At 36.9% G+C, this 15,078-nt stretch overlaps 2 protein-coding genes across 2 annotated transcripts in view; one reads left to right on the forward strand and one right to left on the reverse strand.

Moving 5' to 3' along the window:
* LOC140717166 (promotilin-like) overlaps positions 1–15,078 on the reverse strand; it is a 69,592-nt gene that overhangs the window by 38,631 nt on the left and 15,883 nt on the right. The window lies entirely within an intron of this gene.
* On the forward strand, positions 5,881–15,027 carry LOC140717164 (green-sensitive opsin-like). The gene is made up of 5 exons (XM_073030453.1): positions 5,881–6,317; positions 6,568–6,736; positions 11,796–11,961; positions 12,076–12,315; positions 14,023–15,027. Exons 1-5 carry the CDS (start codon positions 5,957–5,959, stop codon positions 14,149–14,151), a joined length of 1,065 nt encoding a protein of 354 aa, XP_072886554.1. The 5' UTR covers positions 5,881–5,956; the 3' UTR covers positions 14,152–15,027.

Genomic DNA, 15,078 nt, shown 5'->3' on the forward strand with positions numbered 1-15,078 from the left:
TGAAAGATGTGTGCAAATCCATTGTGTAGATGAATACTACATGGGTAGTGTGGAGCAAGGTCAAAGAAAAATACAAAAGTGAAACTCTGTTTTTGAACTTGATGCATTAAAAAATAAGGAGCCGGTGGGAATTTATGATATATGTGGTACCTTAGTGCAAGGAGAATAGCCAAAAGTTGCTAGATTGCTGGGGTTTGTATTGGCTGTATGTGAGCACTGTGTGAGATTAGGTCATCATCTGTTTTTACAAGATAAAATGTATTGTTTATTAATATTTTCAACACATGAATCACTTATTTTAAGCTAGAGCTAAATAGCAAAATGTGTCAAAGATAATGAATACTTTACAGTATTTATCAAAGCAAATTTCTACAGATGCACAATGGAGAGTCTTCTGATGGGTTGCATCATTGCCTGTATGGAGGCTCCAATGAATAGGATTGAAAGAAGTTGCTGAGAGTTGTCAACTCAGCCAGCTTCATCATGGGCTCAAGCCTCCCCACCACCAAGAACAGCTTCAAAATACAGTGCCTCAGGAAGGCAGCATCTATCTTTGAAGACCGTCACCACCTGGAACATGCCTCTTCTCATTGCTATCATCAGGGAAGGGAGTTTAGGGGCCTGAAAATACACACTCAATGTTTTAGGATCACCTTCTCCCATCAGATTTCTGAACCCATCAACACTACCTCATTATTCTTCTCTTGCACTATTTATTTACTTGTATTGTAACTTATAATAACGTTGAATGTCTTGCACTGTACTGCTGTGAAAAAATAGCAAATTTTGCAACATATGCTAGTGATAGATTCCTATTCTGATTCAAAGAGCAAGAAAGAATATTATCCACAAAGCATAGGCACAATTTTGTTCAGTAAGATGAAGAGAAATTTCTTCATTCAGAGTATGAAATTAACCACTAGGGAGAACTGTAGAAATTTAAGCTGCTGAATATATATTAAAAACAGATAGATTAACTTTGAGATGTAAAGTTATCAAAGAATATAGGAGGACAGTAGGAACACATTACTAGAATTGATGATTAGTCATGGTTGTAAGGAATGGCAGAGCAGGCATGAAGAGCTGAACAGTGCACTCTTACTCCCATTTTCTATTTCTATGTGCTATGGATCAGATTGCCAGCATCTTTTTTTACACCCCCTATTGTACAAATCCACATACTTATTCTTTTGCCTAAATAAGCTTTTTTTAGTAATGCTGCCAATGCAGAAAAGATTAAATCCAACTAAAAAGTCACTCTTTGGGTGTGAATTTGGTGCAGGTTTCAATTGCAATAACTTTCAATGTCTCAATCTACAATGGAGGTGTTAATGCCTTTGAACATTTTTGTGCATATATCAGAGATCTGGGCTTTTCTTTTTTTTGTAATTTATTTTTTTATTGAAGTTCATCATCAAACAAACATTTCCATAAGATGTATTTCAGACATTGTACATATATATCATATAATCATATATATCACAAATCTCCACAAAGTATTTATCTGAGGTACACACTTATAGAAAAGAGTGGAAAGAAAAAACAAGCAAAAGGAAAGAACTATGTACAAGTAGGGAGTGATCTTTTTTTTTTACAACAGATTCACTGATTTGTGAGAATAAAATCAGGCCTGTGAGGCATTATGTAGTTAAACCATTTTACCCAGTATGAATCAAATTGTTCCAATTTGGATAAAATTCTCTTACATTTGAATGGATTTAATAGCCCATTGACATTAAAAGAAATGAATTTTACCTTGTCCTTAGCCATCTGTATTTATGTCAATGTATTATTGAAATTAGAATAAAACTTAATCGATCTACTCCCTGAACAAATAAGAACCAAGTAACGCAAATAATAACAAAAATGGCAACGAACATGTGATTCCAAGGCTGATGCCTCTAGTAGATGACCCTGCTTTGAGCTAGAGGAAATGTCTAGCTGTGGGGGATAACCCCTCCTACTTGTGAGTTGAGGACCCCCATTACAGTATTCATAAAAGTCAGTGAACAAATCCATTACACAGAAAAGATTTCCCTGTGTACTCCTATATATATATATGCACACACACAAATATATATATACACACACACACACATACATTACTTATATATATATTCTCATTTTGGTGGGGAAAAAGGAGTAAGTGAGCGAATAAAGAATAACAACTAAGTAATACAAAATCCACATTATAGTAAGTATTTCTTGAGATAGGTATATCACCGTGTACTTCTGCTTCCATTTAACTTTTCAACATTTTTAAAGTTAGCCAAACCTTATGGCTCTTCTGAAGGGGGTGAGGACTGTCTTTAGGAAACTCCCGGTCTCTTCCTGATACATTTCTCTCGGCCTCCTCCCGTCTCCTGCCTTCTTGATTCTCGCACTATTTCCCAACCGGAGCGGGTTATTTCCTCAGTCAGGCTTTCCTTCGTTTTGGTCACACTGACAGGCAACCCTCTGGCCTTCATGTCTGTAGTCGCCTCTTCCACTGTCTGGTACAATCGCGTCCCATTGTCATAAAACACTCGAAGTTTAGCAGGGTATGGAGTTTGAAATTTAATCTTTTTTTGCTTTAGTACTGGCTTTATTTCAAAGTATTCTTTGCATTTCTGCAGGACCGTGGGGGGGGGGGTAATCTTGGTCGAAATATATCAATTTATCGTCAAAAAACACTCTCTTCTTACCTCAGGCCCTTCATATAATCTCCCCCTTGGTGCTGTACTGAAGGAATTTAATTATTATTGAGCGTGGCTTTCTATCCTGGGTAGGTTTTGGGACTAACGCGCGGTGGGCTCATTCGACTTCCAGCTTCATTGCCGGAGGAAGATCCAGCACGTCCCGCAGTAACTGCCCGACAAACTCCGTCATAGACGAGCCCTCCGCTCCTTCAGGAACGTTGTAGATTCTGATATTTTTCCGCCATGATCTTCCCTCCAGGTCAAGCAGTTTACCTTCTTGGTGATGTATTATTTTTTTTTGTCTTGCTCAGTATCCGTTCCACGTTTTGAACGCGATCTTCCACCTTCTCAATGTGAGTCTCTGCCACCGCTATTTTTTGATTAACGCTGGCGAGCTCTGCCTTAGTATCACGGAGCTGCTGCTTCATATCTTTCTGGACCTCCATTATTTCTTTCAGGATTTCGAAGACATTCGCCGGTTCACCTGAGTGAGGCCCAGCAGCCACCTCGCTAGCACGCGGTCGGGTCGGAGAGCCGCTCGCCGCACTCCTCTCAGACGCAGGCTCCGCAGTATCGCTTTTTTTATTTCCATTCTTTTTCGACATTCTTGCCCCTCTTTTCAGTTCAAATATTTTTTGAAAAATATTATATTTGATGGGGTAACGGGGCTTAATATGTGTTTTTCCAGAGGAGCTAGTGACTTAAGCTGCCATTTTCGATGATGACGTCACCAGAACCCCCCAGATCTGGGCTTTTCAATGGTAAAATTGGGAATTAATAAATAACTTTGAGAATATTCTGGCTTCAGTGTCATACACTGGCTATTTTATGGGAATCAGGGGTACATTTTTCCCAAATTTATCCCATCTGCTCATTGAGATTATATGCAATGTTCCTGCACCATTTGTAAGCCACTATGTCCATGTTAGGGATTATCACAGCGAATGCTTTGAAGTGTGACCAGTTTTGAGTCGATAGTACTTCTCTGCCAGTCAGTGGGTTGAAATAGTGTTCTCTGTTGTGAACCAGAACACATTATTGCATGCTTTTCACAAAGAAATAACGAAGCATTACAGAAGCTGCTATCCCACAGTATTACTCTCATTAGCAGCTTTCAGATCGGCAGAGTAACATTTTTAGGCAGCTGCTGTTGGATTGCTATTTTAATCCCAGGCCATTATGATAGGTTCCACCATTGACTGATGGGAGCAGTGACTTCATGAGAGCACAAATATTATTTCTAGCCTTATAATCCAACAATTGTGGATACACAGCCATGCTCTCTCCCCGAGGCCCCCTAAAACTTTCTTCCAAATTTATATTTTAAATAACAACTGTTGTTATCTCTTGTTCTTTACACAATTGTTTACTGCCTGTACCTAGTCTATGAAGGGCTATATTGCAGCCATTTATTGCGTTAAAAGGAATTGCTCACATTTTACTTCCATGTTGCTGGGATCCATCTGTATGTGTATGGGATTAAATTAATATTTTGCTGCTGGCAAATAGTGATGGTGCAAATCAAACAGATGAACAGTTTTGTATTTATATGCAGATTATATGACTCCAAAGTGCTTAATGTGTATATGAGCAAATAGATAACGACGATGGAAACAGGGTGACATCTGGTTTAGTAAGGAATTAACATTCACCAACCTTTGTGAATATTCAACCCTAATCTGTAGTGAAGAAAACATTCTGAATAATAAGTACATTCTGAACTGCTCAGGTAATTGAATAACATTGAATGAAGCAAATCCTGTGTATTATTATTGCTTTGTTCAGTCTGTAAAGTAACAGTCAAATTGTAAAATTAAGGGCTACGACTTTTATTTTTGATTCCAACTGTAATGTAAGTTGCCAAGAGTATTTCACTGGTTTCTTTATTTAAGATATCTGGCGTTATTGGTAGATTATTTGTGCATTCTCTTGTGCGTCTGTTCCCTGACGATAAATCTGCCACTTCAGATAGTGAGATGTCCGTAAGAGTGAAATGTCTTTTGTGACATTGAGTGGATCAATGTGACAAAAGGAGTTTCAGGCTAAAAGTAAATAAAATGATGGTACTTAAAAATTGACTCCAACTATTAAAATCAATAATGCACAGGATGATAATTATCTGAAAGTATTAAAAAATAACTTTTGACAAACCAAGGTAATAATGTATTTTCATAAACATGAGAAAATCTGCAGATGTTTGAAATCCAAAGCAACTCACATAAACTGCTTGAGGAACTCAGCAGGTCAGGCAGCATCTATGGAAATGATGCCTAAACAGTCAACGTTTCAGGCTGAGACCCTTCATCAGGACTGGAAAGCAAGGGGAGAAAGAAAATAATGTATATTCACCTGTCATTATTACTCTTTTATAAACTTAAAATTTTTGTCAATTTTTATTTCCAAATATTGAGTTAACAATGACAGTGCAATATTTGTGTGGTTGCTACTTTTGAAGTTTTTGTTCTAATGGTTGTAGCTATTCCTTATAATGCAAATGCTGATCAGATGAATGCTTTTTTTAAAAAAGAAAGTGGATTGTTTTCCTTGGCTATGATTAACCGGATTCAAAATTGCAGGGAACAGCTTTGTATAGTCTTTACTGTGTAAACGACTAAAGCTAAAAAGTCCCAGGTAATTGCCTTTTAAATTACTATTATTTGTTTAATATGTGCATTTGTTGTTTGTTAATACTTTGATACAACAATCAATATTATAATATCACCACTTTTGTATTAGGTTATAATCAGTATCCAAATAATGTCAGCAGCAGAACTGCATTTCAGATGAATGAGCTAAGCAATTCCCATATTAAATATTGGCAGGTTCAAAATATTAATGCTTAATGTATTTTCGCATGGCAAACAATTTGTTTGATCCAGCTTGTTAGACGCAGGTTTGGTTATGTTAAAGCTTCACTATGTTGGAAATAGAAACAAAAATCAAGCACTTTCCTTCTGAATAAATGTAATTGTAACCATTAAAAGTATCTCAAAGAGTGTAATAAGTCATTTCCTTTGCACGTCAGTTGAAATCCTTAGATGACGAAAAGTCTTAAAGAGCTTTACCAGGTTTTGTCAAACTACTGTATCTTCTTAAATCGTACTTAAATCATCAATGCCACTAAATCTTTTTTGCCCTTGCCCCCAATCCTTGACACTACTTAAAAAGGCTATAAAGTGTTGAATTAATGCAAGGACCTGAGAGTGCTGCTTTTCTTGCCAACTTTCACAGTAGTTAGGGATATTTTACACTTGTGCTGCTAGTATTTTTCATTTAAGATGAATGGTACGGAAGGAGAAAATTTTTACGTCCCATTATCCAACAGGACTGGGGTAGTTCGTAGTCCTTATGAATACCCTCAGTATTACCTGGCTGAACCCTGGAAATTCTCCATCATTGCTGCCTACATGTTTTTACTGATAGGCATCGGACTACCAATAAATGGTTTGACGCTGGTGGTCACTTTCAAACACAAGAAATTAAGGCATCCCCTTAATTATATTTTAGTGAACCTTTCGGTGGCCAATTTGTTCATGGTTCTCATTGGGTTTGTTGTGACTTTTTACACAGCCATACATGGTTACTTTGTCATGGGACCCTCTGGCTGTGCAGTAGAAGGCTTCTTTGCAACTCTTGGTGGTGAGTACACTGAAACTGTGTCCTGAATTTGAATGAATTATATTGTGAATGTTAAATATAAAATATATAGTCAAGAACAAATTGAACTCTAATTTCTAATTGTTGCTTTTTGCAAATTGTGGAAGCTTTCTGGTACCATGCTTTATAAAATTAATGACATACTGATAAAGGAATTAATTTGATAATCTGTTCAAAAGTCTCTTCCTTCCCAATTTTCTCTTATTCATTTTATTGCACTTTCTTTCTTCAGGCCAAGTCGCCCTTTGGTCCTTGGTAGTTTTGGCTATAGAACGGTACATAGTGGTGTGCAAACCTATGGGGAATTTCAGGTTTGGAAATAACCATGCTCTGATAGGGATTGCAATCACTTGGATCCTGGGTCTAGCTGCCGCTAGTCCTCCTCTGGTTGGTTGGTCCAGGTAAGCAAAGTATTAAATCTATGAAACTATTGTTACAATTTCACAGCATTTACGGGGATAAGACATGGAGATCCCTTGGTCCCGTACTCAAACTCTATCTCAGCATACATTGATGTTGCTTCAGAGAAATATGCTTGCTTTGCACTGCTTGTCGAAATCTGGTCAGTTATTGTGGATGAAAGAGCATTATCTTGTTCAAGACAGAGTTGAATATACTTTGTAAACTCATCTGAGAAATGCATTCATAGGAAAGTCATAGTCAAGAGATGTTACCTAAGTCTTTGAGAGAGCCTCTACCTGCTTCATTAAAGGTTAAAGATGTGAATTCAGAGTGGCCACCATCAGTGTAAAATCATTAGAAAATTTAAATGGTTGAGCCCTGGTGCAACACACACTTAAAATGTATGTTAAATTAAGGGATTATATACAAATGGGCCAGATTTTCCTATTATTATGTTAATGAAACTATTTATAATCACCATGAAAGATGTTCTTTGCTTTATTCATACACAAGTTGAGAATGTGGATACCGGAGCCACCATTAAATTTTCATCCCTAAGTGCTCTTGGGAAAATGAATAATTTAAACCTCTATGCCTTTGAGACTTGAGAGCTCCCGAAGTACTGTTTAGTTATGGAGTTCAAGGACTTTGACACACTGATGGAGTTATATGCTGAAAGTTTAATTGTTGATCGTGTATGACTTGGAGAAGAACTTAGAGGTGATAGGGGTATCAGTGTTATGGTTATGCGGCACTCTGTCAAAGATGTCTTGGAAATTGTTGCAATGTAAATAAAGATGAAAGATTAGTCATTTGTACACCAAAACATAGAAACATATAGTGAAGTATTTCACTTGTGTCGATGACTGCCACAGTCCAAGGATGTGCAGGGGGCAGCCCACAAGTTTCACCATGCTTTTGGCACCAACATAAAATGCCCATAACTAACTAACCCTAACCCGTACGGCTTTGGAATGTGGGGGAGAAATCGGAGCAACTGGATAAACCCATGTGGCAGGAAACTCATTATACATAGCAATAGCAATACCGGAGATGGAGGAAGTGAATACACAAGTGACAGTGTGCCTATCAAACTGACTATTTCACTCTGAATACTATTGAACTTCTTGAGTGTCACTGAGCTTGAACTTTCCTGGTGCGTAGACAGAATTCTTACTTAACCCTAAAGTTCACCTTATAAATAGTGAAAGAAAGCTTTGGTGTGGCAAGAGGTGAGACATTTGACACAAATATTCAGCCCCTGAGATGTCCTCTCACAGCATCCGTGTTTATGTGTTATGTTTACCTAATAGTGGCAACAACAATATAGATATTGGAAAGTCCTGGAGATCTTTCTTGGCTAGAAAATACGGAAGATCATCCACTGGCTCATGGTGTGGAAAGGTGACAGCTTGGCAAGGTCGGACACTGTCATGCACCAGCATTCTGACCCATACAAGAGGGTGGACAAAACACAGCTCCAGTGCAGCTTCACCTTGGTGTGAACGCTGTGCTTGGTTGATTCCCATATGTTGCTCATTGATCTGAGGACGTTTCTAGCTTTCTTGAGTCTGCACTGGATGTCGCTTTTGGTCCCACCATCCTGCTCAATGATACTGCCCAGGTAGGTGAATCTGCCGCTGCTGGGTAAGTCGACACCATATGCCTTGGCTGGTGGAGGACACCCTACACTGAAGGTCATGGTCTCAGTCTTTCTCTGGCTGACTCTGAGTCCAACCTGTTCACCAAAAGTACACAGGCGTTGAGGTTTCTTTTCCATGTGCTGTTGTGTATGTGAGAGTAATGCGAGGTCATCTGTAAAGTCAAGATCTTCTAAAGTAGAGAATAGTGTCCACCTAATGCCTCTCTGCTTATTTTTCATTGTTTGCTGCATAACCCAGCCAACTGTGAGGTTAAACAATATCGTCAACATCACACAGGCTTGTCTGACTCCTGTCTTGACTTCAAAGCTCAAATTGCAGTCCCCAACTGTGCAAGTGAGATTAATATAAGAAGTCTGGAAAAGTTGGACAATTTTGGAAGGGATCCTGTATGATCTACGTACAGTTTTCTCTGCACTGTGTGCTCAGCTCTACGATGTTATGCATTGTGAAGATCTGTTCAGCACAGCCTCTGTCTTCCTGAAGCTAGCTTGCTCCTTCCTCAAGCACACATCAACAGCATCTGTCATCGGTTGGGCAATGACTCTGGTGAGAATCTTTCTGGGCACTGACAAAAGGGTGATGCCACACCAGTTGTTGCAATCACTTCACTCTCCTTTCTTCAGGATCCTAACAATAACTCCCTTTGTCCATTCCTTGGGTACTTGTCCCCCTTCCCAGATTATGGTAAACAATAGTTGTAAGATGGCTGTTGCAACTTTTGGTACAGCTTTGAAGAGTTTAGTGTTCAAATTGTCACATCCTGGCTGTTCTTTATTGATTTAATTGCAGCGACAATCTCTTCTTTCTTGGGTGGATTTGTGTTGGTGTAATGACTTTAGATTACTGGTCCTAATGAAACTCAAAAACAAGCATCAGTATAGGCATGTGCACAGACAGGACAGCAATTTCAGACAAGGGAGAAATGCATCATTAAATGCAAATATTCAAATAATCCTATCCACTCTGTGCCCCTTCACCACTAGCCTTGTGAAAATAACCTCTTTCACTGAAGTACTGTATAGTGAATGGTATAAGGTTGCTCTATTCTTTGGGTAGATTTGAAATAACTTTGCTTTAGAAATTTAAGTCTGGCTAAGTATCCTTTGAATGTGTTTTTTTTTAGCTTTCAGAATCTGGACCTCAGTGACTTATTGCCAAGCATAATTGTCCTTGAGATTGTTGAAAATTGTAATTGTTGAAATACAGCTGAAATGGTTGGGTCTAGCACATATGAACACCTGCAGTGAGACTTGGGGTTTGGAATTATTAACATCCAACCACAAGCATTTTGTGCAACTTTCCTCCTAATGGACGTTGGCTTCTGTTTCGCCAAGAATATTTAGAGACCAAATACTTCCTTCATATCAAGGGCATTTCCTCTTGATTCATTGTAGAATTCAGCTTTTTGGTCCAGGCCTGAACCAGCACCGTGATGCTCAGTGTTCCTAGCCAAACCTAAACTAGACACCCACGAGTAGGTGACTCTTGATAGCCCCATTGACAGTACCTTTTGTCACCTTACTGATGACTAAGTGTAAACAAAGTACTAATTATTTTTAAATATCTGCTCTGGTATGGTCAATTACAAATATGGACTCTCATTCCCTCTGATCTTAGTTGCTGCTGGAGAGTTTTATTTATTTTATCTTATCATTCCTTCTGTTATTTTTGTTTCTCAAATTCTAATCTTTATTTCTCACTGAATCTGAGTTGAATATATATAGAGGTGGACAGGCTTATATGTGGATAAAAGGGGCATGGGCATCAAACAACTACCATAAAAAACTGAAGATTTGAGGTATCATATTTACACATTCATCAACAAATATTTAAAGTATTATATTCTGCATATTAATTTCCCATTTTTAAATAAATGTATGGATTTGAATGCAATGTTAAAGTGGATGCAGTGGCTGTCATTGCAACTCCTTGTTCCATTTGGTACAAACAATGGATTGTAATTCAAAATTGGATTTGTTTCCAAATTGGTATGGGCCACAAGGCATATTAACAGTTCTAAAAAGAAAATATTATTGGAGACATGTTGTAATTTAAGACAGACTGAAAGCATTTTCTTCTCTCAGAACTTTGTAAATCCTTGGAAAACTTTCTCAAAAGGACGGCAGAAACAAGTAACCGAACATTTTTAAGGCAGAAAGGAAGTGAAAGGTTTCAATGGGTATCTGAGAATGTTCCAAGTCCAAAGCTGAAAGTAAATTTATTATCAAAGTATATAAATCTCACTATTCACAACCCTGAGATTCATTTTATTGCAGGCATACTCAGTAAATCCAAGTGGAGTTAATTTACAGTCAAATCAGCTGTAGTTTAATAAAAGGGGGCACAAAGGGGTTGTGTTATTACTTCTGCTCATTTTTTAAAAAAATTCTGAGATGCCTTCTTTTGGCTCATTTTAGGAAACCTAATGCCTCTATTTGTTATCATTTTGATGGATTGTGCTCCTACTGATCTTGACTGAGAATTTCATATTTTATTCAAATCTTTCTTCATTTTCATTGGGTGGGATTTCCAGCTGTTCTGATGATCTACCTTGGCAGTGGAGAACTTTGGAAGATTGGATAATTTAGATAATGCTGATAGGTCTCCAGCATAATTATCTTTCTCATCAAGAAATGAGGAACAATTCTAGCATGAATTGCTTCAACATGTACTGACTCCAGGAGCAACTAAATATCGTTGTAGATTGAATTGAATGTTTATAGAGTAGTGGAGCTTGAGGAAATGACCAGTAAATTATTCATCTCATTTGTCATTGCCAAATGGAAGCCATATGGACTCTTTCATTTATGACAGATTTAGTTGGGAGTTGACATTTCAAGGAAGGAGTTCTATGAAAGAAGCTACAGAAGCTTGTATATCTAGTCAGCTCCATCTTGGGTACTAGCCTACAAAGTACCCAGGACATCTTTAGGGAGTGGAGTCTCTGAAAGGCAGCGTCCATTATTAAGGACCTCCAGCACCATGGCCAAGTCCTTTTCTCACTGTTACCATCAGAGAGGAGGTACAGAAGACTGAAGGCTCACACTCAGTGATTCAGGAACAGCTTTTTCCCCTCTGCCATCCGATTCCTAAATGGACATTGAATCTTTGAACACTACCTCACTTTTTTTAATATACAGTATTTCTGTTTTTGCACATTTTTTAATCTGTTCAATATATGTAATTGATTTGTTTATTTATTATTTTTAAACATTTTATTTATTATTATTTTTTTCTGCTAGATTATGTATTGCATTGAACTGCTGCTGCTAAGTTAACAAATTTCACGTCACATGCCGGTGATAATAAACCTGATTCTGATTCTGATACTTCTTCAAAAAGACATGGTATAATTGGACTTTTTGAACATTGTTTGTTATCGTTTCTCTTTCAGGTACATTCCAGAAGGATATCAATGCTCTTGCGGTCCAGATTACTACACCAGGAATCCACATTACAACAATGAATCTTATGTAATATATCTGTTTGTCCTTTATTTTATGGTTCCCATTACCCTCATATTCTTTTCTTATGGAAATTTGATATGTAAAGTAAAGGAGGTAAGCATCACATGTCCACATGCAATTATTTATTCAATCTACATTTACAAAATAATCAAGTTTCAATTTAAATAACCAGAGTAATTCAAAAATATGAAACATTGCTTTGTTTAGGCTGCAGCACAGCAACAGGAATCTGCCACTACACAGAAGGCTGAGAAGGAAGTCACCCGCATGGTGATCTTAATGGTCGTTGGTTTTCTTACTGCCTGGTTACCGTATGCCTCAGTAGCAGCCTGGATCTTCATGAATCAGGGAGCAGAGTTTTCTGCCGGATTTATGACTGTTCCTGCATTCTTCTCCAAAAGTTCAGTAGTTTATAATCCAATCATCTACGTGTTAATGAACAAGCAGGTATGATCTTTCATCTGTTTGAGTGTGAAAGTGAAGTGCCAAAATTGCTTACTGGAAATATAAAATACACTTGCAAGTCCAATATCTTCATTCATGGCTTAGTATTATTTTACTTTTAGATTAATCTAGAATAAGACAGTTTTCTACAACAATATGACTAGAGAATACAAGGTGTAGGTTAGATATAGATTTGACCCAGGTCTATTGATGCACAATGATATATTGGAAATCAACCATAATATGGTAAATTTAATGCAAGAAAAAGAAGAAAATTGAAGCAACTGCTAAGATTCTAGAATTAGGTAGCCATCACATAATGTAGGAGGAAGAGCTCAGCATGGTAGGGGACTATTGTGGCAAATGAGACATAATTAACTTTGATCTAAATAGGATAAGATAAAATAGAGCACAGTTTTCTTAAAATAATGAATAATAATTGGGAAGAATGATGATCCATCCAAAAATAAAGATCATTACTTTCAGACAAGCACCAAGAGCTTGCTTGACTCGTGGTGCGAAGAGCTCAGTTGGAACCTCATTACTACTGTGTTGAGAACAAGAACTTGTATGTAAGCATCAAGTACCTAGATGTGCCTACCAAGATCTTTAAAGAGGTGTGATGACCAGACAGCTGTGTAATGGAGAGTTCAATATTTTTTTGAGCTGTATATGAAGAAAACACACTGAAACCAACACCTGCAGCTGCTGAGAGCTTACCCATTGGACGAAAATGTTTGGTCTGCCAAAGATCAGTTGTAAATGATGAAATAGAACAAACTGATAGATCTCCTGGTCCAAGATTATGTGTTCAAGGATGCACTTAAGCTTAGTAGGGATTAAAGGGGGAAAGACTTGTACGGGCAATGCCAACACTTTAATATTTTTTGTTATTTATTAGCACATACAATAGATTTTAATTTTTAAGATTAAAAATCATTATAATATCATGGAAAATGAATGTCGTATAATGGATAACTATTCTTTATTTTTGTAAAATTGGAAAACATAAGGGCTGAAGTCAGACTGGGACAAGGACTTATTATATCACTCTAAAGCCTTTTCTTACAAAAGGGGGCAGTAGAAGTATGGAAAACTTAATTCAATTGACATTTTTCATTACATCAAATGTAATTGAAAATCAAAGCTGAATTTAGAAGACTAAAGACTTGAAGTGATGTGGAAAACCTTGGGAATGTGGCATTGCATCATATATCAGCTATGATATCATTAAAAGTTGGAACAGGCACGGGGGGTGGAAGGGGAGTTCAGTTCCTGGTCTTAAGTAGAAGTAAGACATAAAAAAGTGGCTTTTAACATATACTAACTGAACTTAAAGAGGAATTTTTATTAAAAAACTGTAGATAGTAAAACTGAATTTTTTTCTCCAGGTGCATGTGCCGGCATGTTTGGAATTTACATGCAAAAATTGTGGCATTTATTTAAATACACTTTAGGTGGACTCTGTGGAAAATCTAAGAACAAATACCATAGCTTTTTTTATTTTTATAGTTTAAAATATTTTTAATGTTTTATGTGTTTTAGAATATCTTTGCTTGTGTTTATAATAATTTTAATTAAGGATGTGAATAATCATCGTAAGGAGTGGTGTTGAATATTTCACAAATTATTTTGTTTTATTTTGATTAATAGCTCAAATTTATATTTCAATAATCTAAATAATTTAAAATATTTCTAAACTGTTTCTAGTTCCGGAGTTGTATGATCACCACCCTGTGCTGTGGAAAAAATCCATTGGGAGATGATGAGTCTACAGTGTCATCTCAAAGCAAGACAGAGGTTTCTTCGGTGTCATCAAATCAGGTTACCCCAGCATAAAGACAAAATTTATCATGTTAATTTTCAAACAACTGTTGGTACATTTATTCAAAAACAATTTGGCATCTTCCTTTGTTTTCCTTTAACTTTTCGAACAAACTGAAGCAGTGAGTGAATTTTATTAATTCACAATATTTCAATCAGAATCATAAAGAACAATGTTCCCTCTTTTTTTAAACAGCTGCACAGGCCAACCTTTGCTTTGAGCAGGAAATGTTTCCATGGGCTGAAAACTACATGGCTCTTTATATTAACATTATACAAAAGAAAGTTCCAGCAGCACGGCAACAAAGGCTATGTGCACAGGAGCATTTCAGTTACTGCGCGGCTGCAGGGAACGGTAATCACTCGTGATTATGGGCATGGCAGCATAGCATTTCTATAATTGGCATAGTAATTCAACAGTCAGTTAGACCTAACATTAGCAAGATGTGAAAGTACATTAAATAAAACTGGCTATTAGCAAACTGACCAAGAAAGCTAATCAATTGTCAGTTAAAACACATCTGGCTCCCTAACATTTTCTAAGAAGTCAGACTTGCCATTTCTACACAATTTTGTTTACCGAAATCCAGTTCTATGCAATGTGATTGATTATTAATGCCCCCTGATGCCATTTAAAACAAAATCTATCAATAACTTCAGACTTTATAGTATTAACTAGTCTGGAGAATAACTACAAACAAAAATTACCTTGGGTCAATCTTATCCCTTAATTTCACATTTTACGTAGAAGTTTTATGATGACTAATGATGAAATAATGCTGAAATTCATTAATTTTGATCAATAATGATGAAATTCTCATAAGACAATGGCTCCCAAAGGTTTAGTACCATAGCCCATTTAATATATATGAAATTCAGTTGAAAGCGGTTGATTTTCTTAATATTTAATTTCTCTTAATTTCTCTTAATATTTTTACAATG

This window comes from Hemitrygon akajei, chromosome 27 (assembly GCF_048418815.1).
Source record: "Hemitrygon akajei chromosome 27, sHemAka1.3, whole genome shotgun sequence".
NCBI classification, from domain to species: domain Eukaryota; kingdom Metazoa; phylum Chordata; class Chondrichthyes; order Myliobatiformes; family Dasyatidae; genus Hemitrygon; species Hemitrygon akajei.